The sequence below is a fragment of the Rosa chinensis genome, chromosome 3, assembly GCF_002994745.2.
Source record: "Rosa chinensis cultivar Old Blush chromosome 3, RchiOBHm-V2, whole genome shotgun sequence".
Classification (NCBI taxonomy): Eukaryota; Viridiplantae; Streptophyta; class Magnoliopsida; order Rosales; family Rosaceae; genus Rosa; species Rosa chinensis.
The window spans coordinates 7,006,853-7,033,494 of NC_037090.1; the positions used below are offsets into that span (position 1 = coordinate 7,006,853).

The window sequence follows — 26,642 nt, forward strand, 5'->3', positions numbered from 1 at the left end:
TATGGACAAGCCACTCAGATTGGAGTATATGTCGATCAAGGATGCAAGAGAGCTATGGGTAGCGCTAGAAGAGCGCTTTGACAATGTCCAAGATTCCCTCCTCCCTGACTTGAAGGTTCAATGGAACAATCTGCGCTTTGCTGACTTCAAGTCTGTTGCTGAATATAATTCAGAGGCTCTTCGCTTGCAATCCATGTTGAGATTCTGTGGACAACCTGTCACAGAGCAAGAGCTAATTGAGAAAACTCTCTCCACCTTCCCTGTTTCAGCCATTGTGGTATCAAAGCAATACCGTACTGAAGTCAATGCTGGACGGATCACGAGGTTCCATCAGCTTATTAATATTATATCTGTAGCTGAGAAACATGATAACATACTCGTGAGGAATTATAATTCAAGGCCCATTGGAACTAAGAGCGTTCATGAGGCGAATTATAATGCACTCAAAAGATGGCTCAAGGAGCGGTACCCTAAGAATGGGGGACAAGAGGGACGTATGGGCCCATATAACCGCCCTAACCAGGAAGGAAACCGCAAGTTTGGTGTGGATACACGTGGTGGTAATGCCACACGTGGGAGAGGGGGTCGTGGTATCCCTAGCCGTAATGGTGGCTCAATGGGTCGTGGTGGTGGCACCAACCCTCCTAGGGAAAGCTCGCAATGTGCACAACGTGCACCTCAATTAAAGGGAGGCAACCGCAATGATGAGTGTCATCGATGTGGATCAATTGAGCATTGGTTCAAGCAATGCAAGGCAAGCGAGGAACTAGCTGCAAGCTACAGGGCATATAGGGACCTGAGAGAGCAAGAAGTGTACCTTGCAGAAGAAGAAGAAGATGGTGGAGATGTCAATCTCACCATAGAGGACTTCAAAGCTGAAGATGAATTGCACAAGGATGCAACAGACTTTGATTAGATTAGTCCTTTTATTTTTCCAAGAACTTTTGTAATGGCAACTTGCCTTAGTCAATAAATGACAATTGTATTAACTCTTTCTTATGTGGCGAACCCAATAAAATGTGATGTCTAGGAAAGTCATTGAGATTATTGGTACTTAAGAGAGCCTCGCTCCACCAACATCTCTCTCTACTTTCCTAGTCATATTTGATTGGAGTTACCAAACAGATAGAGTGACTACAATGTGTCTTACTTTGATTTTATTTTGGATTAGACTTTGGAAACTTTGATGTAATCATTGGCTATTAATAAAGTGTCAATTCTTTCACTTAATGTCTTGGACATGCCTTAATTCGAACTTTATTATAAGAGCCAATGGTTTTCATGTGGAAACAAATTATGAGAATGGACAGAGTTCCTTTGCATCACCTCTAATGACTACGAACATAAATGAGTATTAGAGAAACTTATGTGTCGCTATAGTAGGTTGTATGCAACCACTATTTGAGTTATTGAATTCAACTATGTCATGAGAGACGACTTATGGGATTTTGACACATATAGGCTTTGACATGATGATATGTGTATTAAAGACTTTACACGAACATCCATTTTCAGAACGAAGAAAAGTAAGAACCAAGAATTGGTTCGAGGAGCTGCACATGCGCCTCATGGCGCCATGATTGTGCAAAGATAGGCCATACATGGCCAGTACCGCCTACCCCCTGCGGCAAATACATGGCATTGACGCCATAAACTCCTCTATCTACTTCTCAAGTCTATTGTGACACTATGGCTTCACCAAAACCTTTATTGGTTGATTATAAAGCCCATGTTTCGTTCTGTAAAGCCTGTTATTTAGGATTGAGACCATCCTATGCAAAGGAGATTGAGGAAATAATTCCATTCTTACAAAGACTCTAAGGGAATTCTATGGATTTGATCAACCAACTTGCAGACCATATAGATGTTTTATGGTGTTGGTTGATACGCAAACACACTGGTCACGTGTTGTGCCATTATCCACTCGTAATGCTGCTTATACTACACTCCTAGCACATAACATATGGCTACGGGCTTACTACCCAGATCATCCCATTCAGTCAATTTGACTTGATAATGCTAGAGAGTTTACATCGACAGTTTTCGATGACTATTGCATATCATTGGGTATTGATATCAAGTATCATATCCCCATGTACACACCCAATTGGTCTCGCGGAAAAGCCACCATTAAACGACTACGATGGTAGCCCGGACATTGGTAATGCGCACTAATATTTCCGCTTGGGTTATGCAATAACGCATGCAGCTATGCTAATTCGTCTACGACTCATAGCAGCCACTCAACTTTTATTTGCTTTACAGCTAGTGACTGGGTTCGAGTTTAATATCTCGTATTTATGCATATTTGAGTGTGTTGTTCGTGTGCCAATTGCGTCGCCACAGCGCATCAACATGAGTCATTGCAACGAATGCATATATATATTTGTTGGACATGAGTCTCCAACTATAAGTCCGCTATGTAGAACCCTTGACAGGTGATCTCTATTTCGCTGGATTTGCGAATTGTCACTTTGATGAGACAGTCTTCCGGTCGTTAGGGGGAGATTAGAACGTCAATGTTCAACAGGAACGACAGGAATTGTCGTGGTCTGTCCCCACTATGTCTCATCTTGATCCCCTAAAAGTGACGAGATCACATATACCTGCTGCAAACATGACTGCAAGGATTGATGTCCCCACAAGAGGACATGGTGCCACCCAGAGAAGATAGGTACTGATTATATGCATTTATATGCGTGTAATTAATATGTAATTAATCTATTTTTTATTTTATTTTGTAGAATAAGCGGAATTGTGCGGAAATTGGTGCAAAAATTGGAGTAAATTGGAGTTTCCGACAAAATGACGAAATAGTCAACGCCAAGTCAACCGTAATCGATGCTAAAAAAATTAGAATCTCATTGTCTCCGAAAAATATATGCGAAAGTGCATTGAGAAAAGAAAAAGAAAAAAAAAGTGGTTGTTTAATTAATTAATCATTCATGATTAATTAATGGGGAAATTACTGGTTACTCCCTGTACTTTTAGGGTGTCGACAGTTCAGTCCCTACTATCCTAATTTCGACAAGTTACTCCTCAGACTTTCAAATCTCACACAATTTGGTCCAAAATGACTATTTTGCCCCTCCCTTCCACTTTTTGTTTTTTTTTTTTCTCTCCTCTCCCCTCATTTCTTCTAAAATTCATAATTAATTCATACGAACTCCGATATTTACGTTCCATATATATACGAGATCGTATCGATGAGCTCCACAACTTTTATGAAGAAAGTTTTTCCAAATTTTGTATGTATAAAAAGTCAATTTTCACGACCGCTCCAAATAACATTCGTTTCGAAAATCCACTTTCTTCTAAAATTCATAATTAATTCATACAAACTCTGATTTTTGCGTTCCATATATGCACAAGATTGTATCAACAAGCTCTACAACTTTTATGAAGAAATTTGTTCCAAATTTTGTATGTATAAAAAGTCATTTTCACTACCACCCCTAAATAACGTTCGTTTCGAAAATCTCCTTTCTTCTAAAATTCATAATTAATTCATATGAACTCCGATATTTGTGTTCCATATATGTACGAGATCGTATCGATGATCTCTACAATTTTTATGAAGAAAGTTTTTCCAAATTTTGTATGTATAAAAAGTCAATTTTCACGACCCCCCCTAAATAACGTTCGTGAAAATTGACTGTTAATACATACAAAATTTGGAAAAACTTCCTTCATAAAAGTTGTAGAGCTCATCGATACGATCTCGTACACATATGGAACACAAAAATCGGAGTTTGTATGAATTAATTATGAATTTTAGAAGAAAGGAGGGGAGAGGAGAGAAAAATAAAAAATAAAAAGAGGAAGTCAGGGGCAAAATAGTCATTTTGGACCAAATTGTGTGAGATTTGAAAGTTTGAGGAGTAACTTGTCGAAATTAGGATAGCAGGGACTGAACTGTCGATGCCCTAAAAGTACAGGGAGTGACCAGTAATTTCCCCTTAATTAATTAAGCAAATGGTATGTGGTTTGGTTTATGGCTGCAGCACGTGGGCTATGAAGCAATCAAGAAGAAGAGAAGGCAAGACACCTCCATTCACCATGTGACACGTGGCATTTGTCCTCTTCAATTCCAATCACTCACACAAGCCATTCCTTTACTTCCTCAATCCCAACCGTCCATCCCTCATCACCTTAGTTATCCTTCAACCTTCACACATGTGCAGCGATATATATTTAGAACCCTAGACCTATAGCTGCCGCATATACAAAACAGAGGCAGCCCCTTTGGGCTGCTCTCTTTTCTCATTCTCTTCTCCTATCCTCTCCTCCTCCCTTTTCATTTTCTTTAGTTTCTTTAGTTTTATTTTGGGAATTTTGAAAGACTCACTCAAGGCTTTAAGGGAATCATCATCAAGAGTACCACACCTCTATTTTAGGTAGTTAGGTGAAGAAATTGTTTGGTTCATACTAACTCATAGCTAGAAGTGACCAAGCTAATTCTACCATCTCTTCCTTATTATCTATTTCATAATTTTATTTGCTATTGATGATGTATTTAACTATGGATAGTGAGTAGTTCAATTTTGGGAGTTAGGGTTGTGAAGCCCTAACTCATCTTGTATAAATATTGATGCTTTAATTTTAATAAATGCAATTTTCATTGTGTATGCTTTAAATCCGAATGTATTGGTCCTTAGAAGCATGTTTCTAGGCTTTGTCACCCTTTGAAATTATGTTGTGGGCAATTGTGATGAATAGATTGATAAATTGACAACTTATTGGTCTTGTTGCATCTAGGATTTAAGTGTGGTAACCATTAGCTAGCTTAATTGTAGCTAAGCTTGCTTGGGTCTCTAGGCCTCTAATTTTGGATATTGCGGCCTTAACCGGCGTAATGCCCAAATTAGAGAGTTGATTGTGGCCCTAACCGGCATAATCGATACACCGAAAGGATAATTGGTTTAGTAGCCTTGACCGGTACTAGATACGGGACTTAACACATATAGGAAATGCATGCATTTGTGAAATTGGCACCGATATTTGCAAGATAGTTAGTGTGAATCACCCGACACTCTCATGTTCCCATTAATTTGAAAACCCAAATTTAATTTTCTAGTTCGTTAATTAGTTGTTTAGTTTACTTTTCGGTTGCGGTTAATTTAGTTAATTCACAATTCAAAACCCCCTACAAATTTTGACTCATTTGTGCATATCCACCGCTAGGCTCTTAGTTTTGATTAGGCTTTGGTGAAAACCAAAACCGAGCATTACTAAGGCTTGGTGCCTTAGATTAGCCTTTTTATTCACTTTATTTTTATTTTGTTTGCTTAGTGACTTTAGTTCCGACCACCCAAGGATTGTGGGTTAGCCACTAATCCCCGTGGTACGATAATCTTTGGGCTCAATATTTCCCTTACTTGACAACGATTCGTACGCTTGCGAAAGTTTATGAGTCAAGTCAATGGTGATTGTGAATAGATTGAGCATGATCTAGGACTTTGAATTTGTTTTGTAATTGAGTGCATATGTGATCTATGCTTGACTATATGTGTGCACATAGCCTATGTTAGGTTCGTTCATCATAATTAAAGAAGCATATAGATTATTCGATTAACTTGCATGCCCTTATTTGTGAGTTTTTGTGCCTATATACATAGTGTATGCATCGTTCATTCACTTATTCTTTCATGTGTGTACAATTTCATGACAATGCGTATCCAGAACTTGTTTGAGACCTCTCGAGGCTACTTTTAGCTTGCGACATGATAGAAAAGATGGAGGCATTAGGACTATATACCACCATGGCCAAAGAAGCATGTGAGCCCTAGAAAAATTCATCGAGATTAAATTGAGATCGTTTGACAAGTTACATATTTACGATTTCGGTAATTGTCAAAGTGCTCAAGAATATTTTCAGAATTTTGCACAAAGTGAAATCCTCAATTTAGGAGGTGGATGGTAAAGTTTACGGCTCGATGAGTTCGTGAAAATTTTAGGTTAAGTGAAATAAAGATTCTTGTTGGGCTTTAGTATCTGGTACAAGTTGAGTTTATCAAGGTTTTGAGTTAGCCCACGTTATTAAACTTGGTGAGTGGTTGGGTTAGAACAGTAGCTCAATTAAGACTGCATGAGCTGCTTGAGGTGTTTGTCTGAGACTTAACCACGTGCCTAGAGACTAAATCTTACACCAACACGTCGACCGACCTTTTCCTTCCTTTTTAGATTCTCTTAACGACACCTAGACATCCACCAACAACACAGCACAATTCAGATCAGAGCTACTATCACCTGATCAACCAACTCCATCAATCTCAAACTTCTCCTTTGATAATTCTCGTTGAGCACCGCAGATGATACTCGTGGCTACAACCTTAAAGGAGATCATGGAAGAGTTATCTGGCATATGAGATTAGTTGATTAAGACTTTGGAGTTGAATTAACCCAGGTAAGCTTCCATGACCCAGATTCTCGTTCTTGGAGAGTTTGAAATTAAGTTGTATAAGTTTGTTGATTATGGGTCTTGATTCATAGTTGAGGTCGGACCGAAGAAGAAATAGGATTTGGAAGTGGCTTCGAGTGCTCGGAGTCGGAATTGGAATTAAAAAGAGCTTTGGGCAGCAGTGATCCCGCTCACTAGTTTGATCGAGGAGGTAAGCTGTCAAGATGTAATCATGTTCATGGTTTATGGTTCATGCATGTTGAGGTGGTGACGTCTTTGTGAGAATCTTGGAACAAGTTTAGTTGGTTTAGTTGCTTGTTGACAATTGTGGTGCTATGATGATTGGTTCAATTATGGGTATAAACTTGCAGAAACGTTGTCTGAAGGTATACTTGAATATCTGGGTAAGCTAGACCTTACTTGGATAATGGTAGAAGTAAAGTCTTGTTGATACCTTAATTAAATGTCGAAGGCTTTGTATGGTTTTGAAATTTCATTCAGTGCGTGTTTGAATTGTGGCTGTTGTGATAAGAAATTGTGAATTGGTTGTGGAATAATCGAAAAATGGTCAAGTTAAGAAGCTTGGGTGTCCTTACTAATTTTGGGTACACCTTGTATGAAAATCGGAAAGTATTGGGTGTCCATAGTAAATTCCATCGAATTACTATGCAACGAAATTGTTAAGTAAATTTGAGATAAATGGATAGAAAGTGAAAGAAATAAAGTGAAAGAAATTGATATATAAGCATATATATTGGGTGGCCTTAGTATTCGGGTGCACTCAATATACGTTTGGTGAATATCGTAATTTCAAGTGAATGTTCGATAATCTAAGTTAATTATCGAACCTATCTCGATTGGTCAAATGTGGTCAAACTAGTCAATGTTGGTCAAACATGGTCAAATTGGTTAACTCCTGGTCAACCCAGGAAAGGCTGGTTGGACGATTTAGTAATCGTCGATATTTCACATAAATTGTTCAAAAGATAGTAACTATCGAAATGTCGGAACTCAGGACTCCAGTCACCCGAGGAACAGAAGGTTCGCGACTCTCGGAGTACGTGAGAGAAAGCATCGGAATCCAGGTAGGGATTCAGGACTCTCCTCGGTTAGTTGTTTCTTTATATCTTGTGTTAAAATATGCATGATGGGTGGTACGGTTTGGTTATGTTAAAATGCAATGCATACTAACCAAATTGTGAGAGATGTGATGGCTTGAGAGCGAAAGGGGCACTGACTTCCTTGGGTTCGATCCCCTAAACCTCCGGAGGGTTAGCTATGCCGGTCGTCCGAGTATCTGCAATCACGGACTCGGTACGTGTGTATAGCTAGGTAGTGGACGTTCTCGCTACGCTTACCTGGTGATGAATAAATTCACTACAAGAATTCAAGGCTTTTACTGCGCAAAATTTACGGCGTGCAATTTTTCGTGCCGTAAATGTTACTCTTTTACGGCGTGCATTTTACGCACGCCGTAAATAACCTTTCTCATTTACCCTTTTACGGCGTGCATATATAGCATGCCGTTAATAACCTTGTCAGCTAGTCTTTTATGGCGCGCAGAAATAGCATGCCATAATTGTGTCATATATTTTACGGCGCACATTTTAAGCACGCCGTAAAAACATACAAAAAAGCTTATTTACGGCTTGCAAAAAAGCATGCCGTAAAAACATCTCTAAAAAAGCTTAATTAAGGCTCGCAAAGAAGCATGCCGTAAATAATGATTTTTAAGGCGCGAAATTTTCACTGAAAGATTTGGTTTCCCTCTCAAGTTTCTCTTTCCTATTTTCTCAACTTTCCCGAAATTTACTAACTTTTGTTAGTTTTCTATTCTAAGAAAGTCAAACTCCTCACCAGTTCGCAACTTCGCAATGCCCCAAACCTAATAGCCAAAATCCCAGACCTTCCCGTGAGTTCTCCTCCGCAAGTTCTTCTTCTCGTCTAATCACCCAGTTTTCTTGCAAAAATCTCAACTCTTCCCGACCCAAGTTCTTCTCTTGGGCTATCGGATTTCGCGACAGGGGTTGTGTGTTCAATCGAGGACGAAGAGAACATCTCAGATTGTGATTTCTAATCATAAATTCAGGTATGGCCATATGATATTGTGGTTCATATGGATTTTGGTAAATTTGATTGGGTTTTTATCTCAAAAGTGAACCGGGTCTGTCTAAAATTTAGGATTTATAGCTGGGTATTTGGTTATCTAAGAGGGGTGTCTGCTTGATATGTAGTATCTGAAACTTTTGGTTTGATTGAATGTATTGAATTGGTTTGATAGATGCGACGGAGTTTCTGAACTTGGTAGATGACTCGGTTCAAGCATATCAAAGTCTTATGCACGATTTGGATGAGTTTCTGAAGAACTATGACAAGGTAGCTATACCATCTAGCTAAAATCCCAGACACCCAAATCTAGCTAGCTATGCCTTCTGTCTTCTCAAGTTCTCAGTGCAAATTTGTATTTATGATTGGCAGTAGCTCTAGACTCAAATCGATGCGATGCCCAGCCATCATTCCCTCAAACTTTAGCGAGAAACCCCAACAAGCGTCGTCATCTCCACCCCTCTCTATTGTCTCGCGCTGGTGAAATTGGTATCTCTCTTTCCTTCTGTCTCTCATGGGTTTAATTTCGATGGCTTTTAATTAATGGTTTAGGTTTGACTCGAATGAATTTTGGGTATCATTTGGTTTAATTTTGTTTTGTTGTGAATGCAATTTGCTTAGAGTTTGTCAGATTGCATTTGAATTTCAAGTGAATTTCAAGATTTTGATTTTTCTTTATTGTAGTACCACACTATCTACTCTTTCTCAGCCTCGCAAGCTTCTTTATGAAAGCTTCAATCTTTTGGGTGCCAAGCTTGTGTTTCATTCGTATGACATCTGTTTGAAATTGTTCTTTTTGGCTTCGTTGCAGGTAGAGTTGTTCAAGCGGTGCCGATTGGAAGTACCATAAGTATTTTCTTGAGGTATAGTAACACTCTTAGATTTAGATTTCTTAAAAGTTAATGTTACTCAAAACCAAATTTGATTAAAAGAATTAGAGCCTCTAGTTTTGTCGGGTGATTTAAGTTATCTATTGTTCTAATCAGTTACCATGTTAGTTCTGAGTTCTAACTCAAAATATTCTAGCTTAAAGTGTGTAGTTGTACACTTATTAGATATATTCTTTACTAATTGTTCTTTGTTCTCTTCTATGGTTTGCTGCAAAAACAGGGGTTTAAAAGCTAAGAACATATTCTCTAGGTATGTTATTAAGCTTGATACACTCAATCCATATATAAAGTTAAAATTGAGGTAATATATTTGGTTCCCATCACCATCATTATTACAATCTATTCCACTTTAAATTTTCTCTGTGCCTCAGTAGAATATGATAGGTCAAGTATTATCTTGCAATTGGAGTTTTTCTTTGTTACCATCTGCATGGGTCCAATGTTTGGTTTATTAGCTAGATAAGTACTCCTCTAATTTCCTTGCTGGTTGCTTTGGAAGATGATAAAAAGCTTTTCAATTATTTTGATATGTGTTGTTTAGTCATCCATGTTCAGGAAGACATACACTAAAGGGGCAGGCAATGGGATCCTCCATATGCTCTTTGCTCTCCAGGGTGAGATTTATGTTTTTGTATTTCTACAACAATCATGTAGTGATATTTTCAACCCCTTACGTTCCCTACATTTTTTTGACACGTACTGGGTAGCACTAACAACCAAAGTTAGTCTTTGGTGGGTATTATCTTTTCAAAAGAATGTACCTAATAGTTTGAAACTTCATATTTTTATTAGAAGGTGGAGGGGGTGAATGGTTTGGTTTCGAAACTTGTTGTTGTAGCCGTGTAAGAGAAGCCACACTTGACAAATGTGAAGCATTAGTGTGCAGCAGCTCTGTAGGTATAATAATGTGGCCATATGTTTTAAAAAACAGTGAAAATACTCTTCTTTAGTAACTTAATATTCAATTAGATTTCTAACTCTAGCTTGTATATTCGTCAGTCGTAACTATGAATGACTAATGGGATCAATAATAACATGTTTGCTTCCACGGGGTGAAGCAGGGCAGATCCTATTTTCCTAGAGGTCATGGATCTGATCAAGGGTCTTTCTGGAACAGACTAAAATATGAACAAAAGAACTTAGTGTGCAGCAGCTCTGTAGGAGAATGTCCTAAGACATACTGGGGAACTATAGTAAATAATAGGTTGAGAATGATGTGGTAACTTTTTCTTGTGTTCTTAAATTAATGTGGCAACTTTTGCTTCTGTTATGCTCACTATCTATTTCCTTTAAGCTTCATAGTTAGCACCATCATGAGTGTCATTCACTTCTTATAGTTCCTGGCACATCACGTAAAGCTTTCTCTTTGCTTGTTTTTCTTTTTGTTATCTTCTGGCAAGTTAAGTATCTTCTGTATTTCAATTATAGCATTTCAGAAACTCTCTGAACCTTATGTCCATATGAGGTACAAAAGCTTGAATATGTGACTCAAAGATCATCAAAGAAAAAATTCCTTGCAAAAGGCCATTTTTCTTGTTGTGTAAAGGTAAAATTGATTGGTTGTTGATTATGGCCAGTTTAATTGTTTGAGTTCGGATTTGAATTGGGTATGTGAGATTATGATTGATTAGTGTGGTTTTGTGGGGTTGTGCTACTTTTTCTTGTGTAGGAATTTGATGGAGTATATGGACCAGCATGGCACTGCATTGTAGGAACAAATTTTGGGTCTTTTGTCACACACTCAGTAAGTGGCTTTATGTATTTCTCAATGGATCAAAAGTTGTACATCCTCTTGTTTAAGACCACAGTACAAAGAGCAGACTGAAAGTTTTTCAATCATTTTTAGCATGGGAAGAAGTTCTGGAAAAGCTTTAAAAATAAGTTGTAATTCTTTCTGGCTTGTACAGTGTTTAATGCATCAGGAAAAAGCTGAAAACTTGATCCTTTGTAACTATGTAAAAAACATTTACTTGGTTGGTTGAAGTTGTGGGGCTTCGTAAATGTCTGATTCAGAAATCCCTTCTGCTAGTTCTGTAAGCCCATATGCATCTGTCACTTCTCATTACATATAATATAATCCTTATAAGTCTTTTTTCTGCTTTTCTGTGACTTTTTTCCTGCTTTTGGCTTGATCAATATTTATTGCCCTCTGGCCACATTGTCTTTAAGCTTTAGTGTTCATAGCATGATGGGATCAATTCACCTCAGAAGAGAATGAGAATGCTCAGTAAATGAGATAATATGTGTCTGCAGTTATACTGTTATAGTATTTATGTATGTGGTGGGCTGATTAGGCAATGTAAATTGCTGAGTTTCTCGACAAATAACAACATCTTCTTTTTGCAGGCTTACTCATCCAGCCTGATAGATGTAGAAAGGGATTATCTTTCAATGGATAAACGATATCCCAGGCTCTTTATACCCTCAGAATTCTGCAAGGTTTGTCTCTATTTTTCTTTTCTCGCTTCTTAAATGGTTAAGTGCATAATATTTAAGTGTGACATTTTGGTGTCTTAGGCTGTGGCCAAGGAAGAATCTTCAACTTTCTATCCGGACTCCTGTCAGGTATCATGATTCTGACGTTGTCTTGTCCAAGTTATTTTCAAAAGATCATATCTTGCTTCAGGATATGGAATCCTTTAGCTTCTTTGAAAAACACATATTAGTGCTTTGCATATTATTATTATTTTTTATTTTTCTCAAAGAAGTGTAAACCTAGTGTGTTGTCACAGTTTTGAGCATGATTAGGTGGAAGAAGAGGGTGCAGCTGTAATGAAAGAGCCAACAACTAAAATATTGGCTGAAGAACCTGCAATATCAGGAGGTGGGAATATTGTGTGGAATGTGAAGGTAGGTTACTTCTTTGACCTTCCTCCTTGCGTTTCCTATTCTTTAAATTGCCCAAAAGTTAGGTAACTAACCAGTGTTAATTCCTGGAATAGAGAAATATTTGGAACCTTCTTCAAATTAGAGTTTACGTTCAACATAATTGAAGATTCTAAGCATGATCATTGTCGGTTTTACTTCTGTTAATACATATATAGGATCCTGACATTGTCTGTTTTCTTTCTGTTAATACAGAGAATCATGACTATCCTACTTTTCTATCCCTCTTCCAGATTATCTTGATGAGTGGGATAAGCAAGAATGCTTTAGAGGAGATGTCATCTGAAAGTTCTTAAAAACACCGCTCATTCATGACAATTAGTGGTCCATGGAATTCCACTGATGGTGGTGATCCATCAGTTGATGATAGCTCTTTAATTCAAACTGCAATAAGGTTTGTGCTGCTTGCTATCATTATTTAGTGGCAAAGACAATACTACTGATGATAACTCTTTAATTCAAACTGCAATAAGGTTTGTGTTGCTTGCTATCTATTATTTAGTGGCAAAGACAATACTACTTTTGGTATTATATTGAATGATGTTATCTTTGTAGATATGGAAAGGATGTTGCGAAACTTGATCTGCAGAACTGCAAGAATTGGAATCATTTTCTTAAGGTATAGCTTTTCCCTTATAATTATTGCGATGGTTAAGTAGTTGCAAGTCAGTTTGATTTTGCAGGTTTAATTCATGACTAGGTTTTCATTATATTTGGCATGTGCAGATACACTACGATAGGATTGGGAAAGATGGATTCTTTAGCCATAAAGAGATTATTGTCATATTCGTCCCAGATTTGTCTGTGTCTTTCTTCATTGGATACTGGTAGTTAAAATTTATAAAAATGGAACATGAACTTCAGTTTATTGAATGTGAACTTGTACTCATAAGATCTTTGAATCTGATAGAGCTGAAATACTTGTTCACCATTTTTTCTTTACAGGATGAGCTTGTTGGCAGCTTTACCTTCAACCCTTTGCTGCAGTGGTGTGATACTAAGTCTTACAGATTTGATTTTGTACTCATCTTATCGAGTTAAGTGTAAGAGATATATGTAGTGGCATCTGTTTGGGATGAAAATTTTATGAAGAGTTTCTTTTACATTCAGCTTCTTATATATATGACATGAGGGTAATATGAATATGACATTTGAGCAATATAATTTTTTTTTTGTTTGAAAAGACCTCATTTACGGCGCTCAGAGTGCGCCTTAAATAGGAATTCAGTCACTTTTTTACGGCGTGCAGGGGTATGCCTTAAATAGGAGGTCTTTTACGGCGCGCAACGTGGGCCGTAAATGACCTCAATAACATTTGTGGAACCACTTTTACGGCGCGTTAATTGTTCTTTTATGACGTATTTTTGCGCGCCGTAAAAGACATGGGTCTTTTACGGCGCGAGCTTTTACAGCCCGTTTTTGTGCGCCGTAAATAGCCTTTTACTGCACACATGGTGGGCCGTAAAAGACCATTTTTGGTGTAGTGATTTGAGGTAAGGTCGTGTAGTGGGTCTATGGGACCGGCCATCAGGTAACACTTGGATTTGGCGCCGTAATTATTTAAGCATCATGCATCAGTTTTCAAGTTGAAAATATTAAAGTTTGTCGTTCATTTTTAAATACTTGGTTTAAGCCTATTTTCATACTGGAGCTCCAAAATCTATTTATTGGTTTCATGCCTAGTCGAGTTAGAGTTCCTGTTGAGCAGCGAGGACGAAAGCTCACCCCTACAACAGTATGAATGCAGGTATTGTGCACTGGTGACGGGACAATAGCGGACGGAGCTGGGTGTGCATAACAAGTTCGGTAAACCCTTGTCTGGAGTTGTGCTAAATCTCATTTCTCAAACTTCGTGCTTCGGAGCTTGTTGTTATCTAGCCTCGGGTTAAATTCAGTTGAATTCTCTTTCATCGAAATTCGTACCCCGTGTGAGCCTTTTTCCAAGTTCTGGACGAACGAAATAGATTTTAGCAATTCAAGTTTTCACCTCAAAAACATTTGTAGCTTCCGCTGTGTTTCTACGAAAAGTTTTCAAACAAAATGCCTAGCGGTTCTCTAGGATGTAAATCGAGCGTTCGGTTTATATTTTAGAGGCTCGCGGCACTGTGACGTGCTTAAGCTGGTGAGGTGCAGCTTGGGGCGTTACAAAGCATGTGCCCAAAGATATTTACCACTAGATTGCCACTTTGAGCCTATGTATATATTTTAGCCTTTTTGTTCATTACCACCACAAATCCCTACCTAGCCTAAACACTTTTATCCTACCCTTCCATGGTAGTTGGTGAAGCGATTCGAGAGAATGACTTTATGTTTGAGTGCTTCAAAAGAAGAGAAAAGTCAAAAGTGTGAGGTTACAAAAAATAAGTGTGGGGTAAGTGATTTGTATAGAAAAGAAATTTTCATAAAAAAATAAAAATAAAAAAAAAGTTCAAGGAAAAGAAAAGTAGAAGAATAAAAAAAAAAGGGTTGTGTGAAGTAGAAAAAAAAAAGTATTACGTAGTTTAGCGTGAGTTGTATATTGGGATTAGAGTGAGTGAGTTAGCATTTATAAGCAAAATCTTAAATCTCTACAAGAGAGAGTTGCTTCACCGATTTTCATGGACTTTGTCTTTCCCCATCCTTTATTTCTTATAGCCACTTGCCCTTAGCCCCATTACAACCAAATAAAAGACCTCTTAATCTTGAATGTTGTGGGTTACCTAGCGGAGATGAGATCGAAGAGCAAGCATATGGCGACGCGTGTTGTGAAATTGCTTTTGAGTGAAATACATATAGCCCCTAAACACTTGAGCGGTAATATTTAGTGAACCTATGTGAGTTTAGTGGGTTATATCGGGTCTTCTATGTGTCTATTTGATTATGGTGGATTGATATGACACATGGTTTACACATGCATATACTTGAGCATTTCTTACATGTGCATCTTAATTGCCTTACAAATTTATAATTTCTATATCATGCTTTGTCGAACTCATGGTCATGTACATAATTAGTTCTCTGAGAATTATGGTTGGAAAGGCTAATACCACACTTTCTTTATGTTTGAGTTAATAGATTTTTTTGGCAATTAATTTACATTTAGTTTGCTTGGGGACAAGCAAAGTTCAAGTGTGGGGGTGATGGTCAACACATGCATATACTTGAGCATTTCTTACATGTGCATCTTAATTGCCTTACAAATTTATAATTTCTATATCATGCTTTGTCGAACTCATGGTCATGTACATAATCAATTCTCTGAGGATTATGGTTGGAAAGGCTAATACCACACTTTCTTTATGTTTGACCATTTGTGTTTGAGTTAATAGATTTTTTTGGCAATTAATTTACATTTAGTTTGCTTGGGGACAAGCAAAGTTCAAGTGTGGGGGTGTGATTATACTCATTTATATGCGTGTAATTATATCTAAAACACTAGAAATAAGTCAATCCTCATGTCAATTAATATGTAATTAATCTTTTTTTACTATTTTGTAGAAAATAAGCGGAATTGTGTGGAAACGAGAGAAATTGGTGCAAAAATTAGAGCAAATTGGAGTTTCCGACAAAAGGACGAAATAGTCAATACGGGTCAACCATGATCAATGCCATCAAGGGAGCGGAATTCAATTGCCTCCGAGAGTATGTGTGGAATTACATGGCGACGAGAGAAGAAAGAAGACGGAGAAGATGAAGAAAAAAAAAAGAAAAAAAAAAGGAAAAAGTGAAAATAATAATAATTATTATTATTTTTTTTTTTTAAGTTTGCTGACGTCATGATGACGTCAGCATGGCTGATACCTTCTTCTTCCTCCCACGTGCAGCCATTTCCTTTCCTTTCTTTTATTTTCCTTTTCATTTTCTTTCTTCCTCTCAGCCGCTGCCACGTGTCCCTATCTCATTTTCTTTCTTCTTGTACACGAACAGCCACACACACGTTAATAAGTTAATTAACCTAGGCCATATATATATATATATACCCTTTTCTCTTTGCAATCACCTGAGACACACATAGCGCCGCAGAGCCAAACGGGGAGGGCTGCCCTCTCCCATCAATCACCTTCCCATCATATTTTTTTATTATTTTCTTAGTAATATTTTGGGAATTTAGAAGGTCTCACTCAAAGCTTCAAAGGAATCATCACCAAGAGCACCACACCTCCATTTTGGGTAGTTGGGTGAAGAAATTACTTGGTTCATACTAGCCCATAGCTAGAAGTGAGACAAGCTAACTCTCCCCTCTCTTCCTTATTATCTATTCCATAATTTTATTTGTTATTGATGATGTATTTGACTATGGATAGTGAGTAGTTCAATTTTGGGAGTTAGGGTTGTGAAGCCCTAACTCATCTTGTATAAATATTGATGCTTTAATTTTAATAAATGCAAGTTCCATTGTGTATGCTTTAAATTCGAATTTATTGGTCCTTAGAAGCATGTTTCTAGGCTTTGTCACCCTTTGAAATTATGTTGTGGGCAATTGTGATGAATAGATTAATAAATTGACAACTTATTAGTCTTATGGCATCTAGGATTTAAGTGTGGTGACCATTAGCTAGCTTAATTGTAGCTAAGCTTGCTTGGGTCTCTATTATCTTGCTCTCTAGGCCTCTAATTTTGGATATTGAGGCCTTAACCGGCGTAATGCCCAAATTAGAGAGTTGATTGTGGCCTTAACCGGCATAATCGATACACCGAAAGGATAATTGGTTTAGTAGCCTTAACCGGTACTAAATACGGGACTCGACACATATAGGAAATGCATGCATTTGTGAAATTGGCATCGATATTTGCAAGATAGTTAGTGTGAATGATCCAACACTATCATGTTCCCATTAATTTGAAAACCCAAATTTAATTTTCTAGTTCGTTAATTAGTTGTTTAGTTTACTTTTCGGTTGCGTTTAATTTAGTTAATTCACAATTCAAAACTTCCTACAATTTTCTACTCATTTGTGCATATTCACCACTAGGTTCTTAGTTTTGATTAGGCTTTGGTGAAAATTAAAGCCAAGCATTGCTAAGGCTTGGTGCCTTAGATTGACATTTTTATTTTTTTTCTTTTTCTTTCTTTGTTTGCTAAGTGTCTTTATTTCCGATTACCCAAGGATTGTGGGTTAGCCACTAATCCCCGTGGTACGATAAACTTGGGCATAATATTTCCCTATCTTGACAATGATACGTACGCTTGCGTAAATGTGTATCCAAGTCAGGTACTGCACCACTACCATGGATGGTAGAATGGTGACGCCACAAAGGTGGCATAATGGTGTCATAGGCCATGGGTTCCACTAGAGAGAGTAGGAGACCCATAGGTTCGATGGATTCTCTCCTTAAGAAGAGAGCGAGTTTGGCACAACTTGATTCATTGATCATTGATACTCAAAATCCGTCTCATGAGAATATTTTGGATTGTGGTTATGTCCAAGAGACATCGTTGGAGGACGCCTCAATGTTAGAACCAATTCCTGAAAATATAGAGATCTCTACGAACTACACTAGTGTACATGAGGACGTGGAATTATTGATACCAATGACATCGAACCTTACTCCGTTGAAGAATGCCAACGTAGAGAAAATTGGCCTAAATGGAAAGATGCGATCCAGGTTGAATTGGATTCACTAACGAAGATGAAGGATTTCGGGCCTGAGATGCCAACACCTCCTAACATAAAACCTATTGACGTTAACAGGTCTTCGTTAGATAGCGTGATGAGAAAAAGAGATGGTAATCTCACCTTATGGCGCAAGGTTTCTCACAACGCCCTGGAATCGACTACGAGAAGACATATTCTCTCGTAATGGATGTCATTGCACTCCACTACCTTGTTAGTTTGGTAGTTTCCAAATAACTGAACATGCAGCTTACGAATGTGGTCACTACGTCTCTTTATGGGGATCTAGATACGGAATATAATGAAAGTTCTTGTGGACTTTATTTACCCAAGTCAAGTATTTGCAACGAGGTTGAAATGCTCACTAAAATGACTACTTGATTGGGAAGGGATATGATGAACTATGCCCACGCGTTTCCATGACAAGTTCCGGATTTGCAATTGTCGCGGTTTATGTTGATAAACATAATTGGAACCCTTGAGAGTTAAAGGAAACCGCTGAACACTTGAAATCCGAGTTTGAGAGGAAGGACCTTGGGAGAACACGGTTTTGTGTAGATTCAGAACTTGTATACCGTATCAATAGATATTTTTGATAAAGTCAAAGATGCACCATGGTCGTCCGTAGTCTTGGCCCTAAAAGGGATCCGTTTCGTCCCAGGGATGATGACGAAGACGTGTTAATAGCGAAAGTGCTTACTTATGTACAATAGGCACATTATTGTACCTAGCACAATACAAGACCGGACACCTCAATTATTATGAACTTGTTGGCTAGATATAGCTCCGCGCCAACGCAACACCATTAGATTGGTATAAAGACAATCTTTCGATATTTGAGAGGTACGATTGATATGGGCTTGTTCTATCCCTACAGAGAAAAGAGATGACGGAAGTGTGGGATCGGACCCCACAAGGCAGAATGCCACCTTCCGTGCTCCTCCTCCCCTCCATCAAAATGACAACAAGCACTTCTAAATACTGAAGTGAACCAAATCCGATAAGAGGATAATGTAGCGGACTTATTTACTAAGTCGTTACCAGAATCCACCTTCGAGAAACATGTGAAGAGCATCGGATTGAGAAAGTTATCTGAACTCCCATGATTGTAGCAATCAGGGGGAGATATTGACATCAGGGGGAGGCATGATGTCTACATGTTCGATCTCGAAGAGTGAAGGACGTGTTGTGCTCTTTTTGTCATTCGACCAGGGTTATTTTTGTCCCACAGGGTTTTTGTTACCTGGCAAGGTTTTTAACGAGGCAACAATTAAAGTGTCATCACCAAGTTTGAGCGGCACAAGGGGGAGTGTTGAAGGATATCGACATAATGTGTGCCTCTACAAACTAGGGTTTAGAGTTCTAATAAGAAAGTACCCTAGGTATACTAATTGTATTCCGATTCTGTTACCTTTTGTGTACTCTGTAAACTCCCTATATAAAGGGCTCCTATTATCAATAATAAACACAATTCTATTCTCCTACAACATAGATGAATATATAAAGTTACAACCATATGCTACCACTGATAGTAACTACAACGAAGCAAAGAAATGGTTTCCTGGCTATGGTATATACTGATATATGCGCAACACATCCATTCTTTGAGAAGAGAGGACTTTTTGATCACCTCCTCTGAAAGTTCAACCGTCCGATACAGTAGGCGAAAATAGATGCAAAAGCTATGGGAAATGCAATGAGAACTAGTGCCACCAGAGCCAACTGATCATGGTGAAACCCAAAGTAGTCTTTCAAGAAGGCAGACACTGTTTTGGGTTCCCCAAATATGATAATCTCCTTGTTTATGTCTCCATATTGTGAAGTGAGCAAACCATTTAGTGACCAAGATGAGGGAGTCAGGTAATACAACCAAATCCACCATTTCGGAATTTGCTGCAAGAACAACAACATATCAAAGTCATATTTCCTAATTCTTACTATAGCTCTCTGCATGGATCCAAACATGTTAATGAGAATTAGTAGGCTCGGGCGTACCGGCTTAGGAATCAAAAAACCAGCAAACAGGTTATACACTGTGTAGAACACTGAAGATAGAATTGCAGCTACCATGAAGTTTGGCGTCAACGAAACGAGCATCATTCCCATGTAATTGTAGTATAGCAGTGAACAAAATAAGGCATAGAAGTACCAGAAAACCTTATATGCTGAAGCATAATACCCAATCATTGGATATGTGATGATCATAAATAAGACTGCCTGGATAAATATATAGGGAAGTTCAACCACCACCTATAGATAGCAAGAACTTAGCACAATAAGAATTTTAAGCTTCTTGTGAGTACTTAAAACTTGTAAGTAGACATTTCTAAGAAAAGTGTACCTGTGCAACCGAAAAGGCCAATGGTGAATACATCCCCACAAATTTTTCACGATACATGACAGTTCTCTCTGTGGCAACATATTGCAGAACAGTTGCGCAGTTATTTATGCCCAAGAAGATGACACCGGCATACATAGAACCAAGTATATTGAATAAGTTCTGCTGGTCGGTTCTAACAGAATATTGAGCCAAATTAAAACAGAAAAAGTGGTGGTTAGATATGAGTATGTGTAACACTGTAACTTATGAGTAGGATAGAATACTTTTGTTTATTATTTTCCATTAGATGAAACTTCAAAAACATGCACACAGGCACACACAGAGCAGATAAGTACTTACATTTTCCTCCCTTGGTTCCAATACAATGTCCCGAAAATTAGAGATGATACAACCGTATGCATGATGCGCATCAAGTTATATGACGGACTCCTCCAATAAGACAAGTGCTGCTTCCATAGGCAAGATTTGAACTGCATCCAGCCATTTTGTGAAAAGCGTGTAGCAAAATGCAGATCTCTGGAACCAGGAGGTGGAGTACTCAACTGTCTTGCAAGCTCTATATTATTCCTGCAAATGTATTATAGGAAAGCTGTCATATCAGGCAAACATTTAACATAAAAAAATTTCAACATTACTCCATACCACGTAACTAGATAATTAATTAACTGTACTCACCCATATAAACTAGATTCTCTGTATATTTGGGCAAAATCAATACCATGTTCAGCTTCAGCTGATGTAGAAGTGATGTCTAACATCCATGTAGCTGGATTGTAGTTACTTTTGATCTTTTGAACGCCAGGAATACTCTGCCATAAAGTTTATAAAGAAAGAAAGTTCAGCAGACCGAAGTTTTGTTCAAACTTATTTTGCTTGAGGCAACTAGTATGTCCCAGTCCTGATGACACAAGCAAACTAACCTGAAAATATTCGATAACTCTACTCGAGTGCTGACCCACCTGTCCTGAGTAGATCATACGCCCTCCAGTTTTCAAAAGAATTAGCTTCATTTGAAGAATAAAAAATTACTCATCAAGATTTGATAAGACTTGCTGCAACTTGTAAGACACTGTAACAACCTTGTCTAAGCATGATGCAAACTACAAACAAAGCCTTTTGGTTTTACCTCATCAAATGCTTCAAATATATCAATATTTGGTTGGTGGATGGTGCAAACAATTGTTCTTCCCGTATCAGCTACATTCTTCACTGCTCGCATGACTATTGCAGCAGCTCTTGCATCCAAACCAGTTGTAGGTTCATCCATGAAGATTATGGAGGGATTTGAAACAAGCTCGACAGCAATTGTAAGCCGCTTACGCTGCTCATTTGATAGACCACTAACACCAGGTATTCCAACCAAGGCATCTTTTATTCCATCAAGTTCAATGGTCTCAAGGACTTCATTGACAAACTCCTGTTACAGATGACATAGTATCTTTAGACAATATTATCTCAAAAATGAATTTAAAACCAAACATTTGATTCGGTATTCTATAAATGTCAGTCTTACAGTTTTTGTCTTTGAGTCAATCTGAGAAGCCAGGCGCAGCCAAGCAGAAAACATCAAAGACTCTTCTACAGTGATTTGTGGAGAATGAACATCGGTTTGCTCACAGTAACCCAATACCCTAGCAAATGTTTCTTGAACCTTGGGATATCCACCAATCTTTATGTCTCCTTCAATGCAGCCAGTAGTCTTTCTGCCTGCCAGAACATCAAGAAGAGTAGTTTTCCCAGCGCCACTGACGCCCATCAATGCTGTAAGAACACCAGGTCTAAATGCCCCTGTAATGTCACTTAGAAGTTGAAGTTTCTTCTGATTAAATCCTGGCTCCCTGGTTTCCTGGAATACGAATATAAGCAAGAAACAAACAACGTCATGTGATGTCAAAAGCTTTTAACACTACAAACACATCAAACTTTATGCTAATTAATCCTAAATAGGGTTACCATAGGAATAACATAGTATTGCACATCTTGGAAAACCAGTGTCAATGGAGTAAAGGGTAAGACCATCTTGCCTGTTAATTAAAAAAAAGGCAACAGTAAAATCTGATCTGTGGAATCATAGGAGACAAATAAAGGAACAAAAATCTTATTGTCAAATTTGTGACCAATACCAGTGGTTTTAGAAGGATGAATTCTAGACTTTTCTTTCACTTGGGCATCATCGAGGGAATCATCAGTTCTGTGAATTTGGGCAAGCTTTTCATGTGAAATGATACCATGAGATGATCCGGGAGCTGAATGTAGATAATGGGAGGAACCAATGTGTTTTAAGTTCCAGTCCTCGAGTTAAAATAGAATAACAGAAAGAAAAAAAGAAAAGGAAAGGAAAGTTAACTTACACTTCAAGAAACTCAAGGACAAGATGTATCCTATGTTGAAAATCATTGTGAATCCAAATAAGGCACCAAGTGATATCCAGTAGAAATATCCATCAAAGTTTAGTCCACGGCTTTCAAGGGTTTCATGCCCGATAGTAATGTTTGTTGATGGCATCTAAACATAATATGATTAGTAAACTGAAGAATGTAATTTCAATTACCTCAAATAAGACTAATTAGCAGAAATGACATTAGTTGCTCACTGTTTGCCATCTTGGAGAAAGAAACTCGTTCACAGAGAGGCCTATCTCCCCATATGTCAGTGGGGAAACCCAAAATCCCCACCCTAACCAACCAGGCATGGAAGCTGCAAGCACCAACATAACTAATTATATATGTTTCTTCAGCTGATTTTAATAAAAGAAAGGGAGAGAAGGTAAACTCGAATTACGTTTTTTGATAATGAATCCGCTGAATAGTAACAGAAACAATATTGCAAAACTACCGGCTGTCATTGCGGCAACCATGGTCTGAAAGAATGATGCCAGGAAGCGAAACATGGATATTGATGTTAAATGAACGGCAAAAAGTAGAAAGAACTGGAGGATGAACCTGAAAGAAAATCATATCATAACAAAAGTTCAGCCACAATTAGCATAGTGTGAAATATCTTGTGCACTTAACTTCCAGAAACATTAAGATGACAAGTCGATAAACTAACGATGATTCAAAGCAAACTCAAAGTACAAATAACATAAGCTTATTGTTCACTTGAACTCACTTTTGGAACTCAGGACTGTATCCAATGACATAGTAAGTAAGAGAAGTCCAAACCAGGGCTTCCACAAATGAAACAGGTACTTTCAGTAGTGTTGCCGGAATTGCATAAGCCCAAGCTGGATAAAAACACAGGTCTCTCTGCTTATAGAAAACTTCTAGTCTTTGAAGTGTCATAGACAACTCAGGAATTCCATCCACGAGAAGTATGGTAAGAGCAAAGAATAGGGAACCCATGTAGTAGTTTGCATGAAGAACATCAATATCCATACGAGTCCTCAGAAATACAGTCATGGTGATAAATGCAATGATGATAATCTGCAGTGAAAAAATGTTAGCATGTCTCAGAATTCCCAAGTCCTTCGATATAGACATAAAAATAGGAATTATAAGTGTTCAACTCCAAATGAGTATAGGTATAAATGCAATAGCACAAACTCTGACCTGAACTGTCTTGAATACATAGATAAAAGAATTCCTCTTCATGAGAAGAAGTTCTCTTGACGAACAAGCTCTAAAAAGTTCCCATTTAGAAAGAGAATACACACTAAAGGAAAGAGCATTGTTATTGTCTTTAAGCTTATCAAATGGCTCTAAAAGATCCTCATCTAGCTTCTTCCCAAAAGAAGATGCCTTTAATTTTTTTGAGAGCATATCAACTGAGACATAATTGTGAGGTTCCATGCGGTACCAATAGTGTGCTTGATCTTTCTTAGAGATTACCTGCAGAACCAAGATGTTAATTTATGCGTTAATATGAAGAAATGAAAGTTATAAGCTGCAATTCACTTGCCTCTTGGATGAAATCAGCAACCCCTTTCCTCTCAGGACACTTGAACCCACAATCCTCAAAAAACTCCAAGACATGATCCCGTGGACCATGATAAACAATCTTCCCTTCTGACATTAAAATAAGGTCATCAAAGAGCTCAAATGTCTCCGGTGCTGGCTGAAGAAGAGAAACTAGTAAAGTAGAATCTGTTATATGCACCAGCTGCTGAAGACAAGCAACAATTTGAAATGCAGTGGAACTGTCTAGACCATTTGTTATCTCATCCATGAACAAAGCTTTTGTGGGACCAATGATCATCTCCGCTGAAAAATTACCATTCACATCCAAGTTAGATCAAAGTTGATGTTGAAAATCAGTAACTTCAGTAACAACAAGCAAATGCTAATTATGACCAATCTCTATTTGCATTACCTGTTGTCAACCTCTTCTTTTGACCACCAGATATACCTCTTAGCATGGCATCTCCAACTAGAGTGTCAGCACATATATCAAGTCCAAGGATCTGCAAAATGATGACCATAAATTGTAACAAAACTAAGAAATACTTATGCAGACACAAATTATAGGAAAAGAGACTAAAAATTGAACAGAGTGACCTTCAAAATGTAGTCCGTCTGGAGGGTTCTTTTCAGTCCTTCGAGAGAAATTGCCTGTTACAAGTTTTTTCAATGTCATAACAAAGGGAGCATAACCTTGACCGATAACACAAGGTGCAACATACTAATGAACTCATAAACAAGGAACGATCATATAAGAAAAGCTTGAAGTACCTTCATGTAAGTATCTATATCTGGATGTGGAATAATCCCTGCCTCCTTCTCCCTTTTACTGACTTCCAGCATAATATCTTTGTAGGCAGAAAACAAATGACCATTACTATCCTGTATCAATAAGTTGTATACAACTAATAATAATCATCTAGAACACGGCAAACCTACCGGCTCGGCTTCCAATACCCTGACAGCGAGCTGAAAAATCAAGTATTTCCCTGACAGTCATCTGAGGAATATGCAGGTCGAATTGGCTTATATAAGCTGATGTTTTCTGGGGGATGAACTCTGCTAGCTTCTGTCCATTGTAAGTAACTTCACCAGAGAACTATTGGACAAAAAGTCATTGAACAAACCAAGCAACTATGAAGTAAGAAAACAAACTTCTCCCAAGCAACTCATTAACAAAGATATTCAAGTATAAAGATACTACAAAACCTTGAGCGATTTTTCCAGATTTCCTGATAGAGCCTTTAAAAAGGAGGTCTTCCCACATCCTGGGGGGCCAAGCAGTAAAGTTAACCTGCAATAGAATGAATAAGCACCGAAAGGTCCATTAATATAATTGGTTCATATACAACAAAGACCCGAAGATTAAAAGGAAGTCGGATTAGGAAAGTTGAACTTAGTAAAGGGAATGACGGTAGCCTACCTTCCAGGCTTTATTGAACCACAAAAGTCTTTGATAATGCTTATCTTGGCCTCTTGTGTCTTGGAACCTAGAAACTTGGCAAAGAGCTGTGCAGAAAAATCAAATCATGTTTAGTAGTCCTGAAGTCCAGTTGAACATATATAGTACTTGTAAGCTACTGTACTCTGGAGGCAAAAAAAGATGAGCATCCTACTTATGTTGTTTACACAATTTATTGCATATATGGAGTGAACTTTTTCTACTTACAGAAAGCGTGCTTCTGACAGAGTTCCAAAGAGTTGGGAGGGGCTTTCCATGAACTACCTCACACACTGCTTCGACACTGAGATTCTTATACCTCACCTCCACAGTGGGCAACTTTACTCCAACCCTACAAAAACAGTTAAGGATGAACCACAAGGAAACATTTAATACCACATGAATGAATAGGCTAAAAGAATGAATACAATCATCGAATGTCCTATCAACACATCAGAATGGAAGTTTAGGTAAATTGAGATATGACAACACTTCAGAACTATCAACAACACCTTATCTGACTTGACTATTAAGATTTCTATATGCATAATGACTGGATTCAAATATCCACTGGCATCTACACTAAAAGTAGACCATTCAAGTATACGTGTAAGTGCAGCATCAACTCCATTTGAATTGACACATATATTATAAGCAGGCAAAAGAGAAGGCAGGGATTACTTGTCTATCCTTTTTCTGATTTTACGTAAGAGACGAAGGTTGTCATTCTCAATGTGCTTGATGAGCTTATCTATGAAGACATGCTTTTCCATAGCTCCAAGCTTGGTAACATCAACCACCTGCTTTCCTTCACCATCAAGTTCATTTCCATCATCACCCTTGTCAAACAAAGATGATTTGAGCCGTTCAAACGTTGGCAGTCTCTCAATGGCTGCCCACTGCACAGCATATTGAGCATCAGTGTCATCTTTGGCAGAACTCAATGCTGAATTGGCTCGGAAACTGGAGTTACGACTCTGAATTGATGACCTAAAGCTTCTTCCTATCTCTTCCAACTCAATTCTAAGTGACTCTATGTCATCTCTGCCAACCATCTGAGCCATAGTTATTAACTTTGTGACAGT

The 26,642-nt window shown here is 38.0% G+C and overlaps 2 protein-coding genes and 1 long non-coding RNA gene across 3 annotated transcripts; 2 read left to right on the forward strand and 1 right to left on the reverse strand.

Annotated features, from left to right (window-relative positions):
- The first annotated feature begins 8,316 nt into the window (after positions 1–8,316).
- LOC121052099 lies at positions 8,317–9,645 on the forward strand. Its single transcript, XR_005807979.1, has 5 exons — positions 8,317–8,489; positions 8,682–8,776; positions 8,879–8,995; positions 9,318–9,369; positions 9,617–9,645. It is a non-coding gene; the product is annotated as an uncharacterized LOC121052099 (long non-coding RNA).
- Positions 9,646–10,951: 1,306 nt separating this feature from the next.
- On the forward strand, positions 10,952–13,525 carry LOC112192960 (protein SHORT ROOT IN SALT MEDIUM 1-like). Its single transcript, XM_040516061.1, has 8 exons — positions 10,952–11,140; positions 11,743–11,835; positions 11,914–11,961; positions 12,129–12,246; positions 12,478–12,676; positions 12,838–12,901; positions 13,009–13,109; positions 13,228–13,525. Exons 5-8 carry the CDS (start codon positions 12,594–12,596, stop codon positions 13,340–13,342), a joined length of 363 nt encoding a protein of 120 aa, XP_040371995.1. The 5' UTR covers positions 10,952–11,140; positions 11,743–11,835; positions 11,914–11,961; positions 12,129–12,246; positions 12,478–12,593; the 3' UTR covers positions 13,343–13,525.
- A 5,840-nt stretch (positions 13,526–19,365) lies between these two features.
- LOC112192956 (pleiotropic drug resistance protein 3) lies at positions 19,366–26,642 on the reverse strand. Its single transcript, XM_024332904.2, has 24 exons — positions 26,239–26,642; positions 25,786–25,909; positions 25,540–25,625; positions 25,326–25,410; positions 25,056–25,215; positions 24,888–24,964; positions 24,714–24,767; positions 24,529–24,619; positions 24,118–24,419; positions 23,769–24,047; positions 23,329–23,642; positions 22,999–23,159; positions 22,811–22,914; positions 22,569–22,722; positions 22,341–22,463; positions 22,171–22,241; positions 21,731–22,063; positions 21,344–21,634; positions 21,138–21,221; positions 20,893–21,026; positions 20,557–20,784; positions 20,218–20,389; positions 19,872–20,126; positions 19,366–19,769 (listed from the first exon to the last, which is right to left on the reverse strand). The coding sequence occupies exons 1-24, from the start codon at positions 26,619–26,621 to the stop codon at positions 19,503–19,505; spliced, it is 4,332 nt and encodes a 1,443-aa protein (XP_024188672.1). The 5' UTR covers positions 26,622–26,642; the 3' UTR covers positions 19,366–19,502.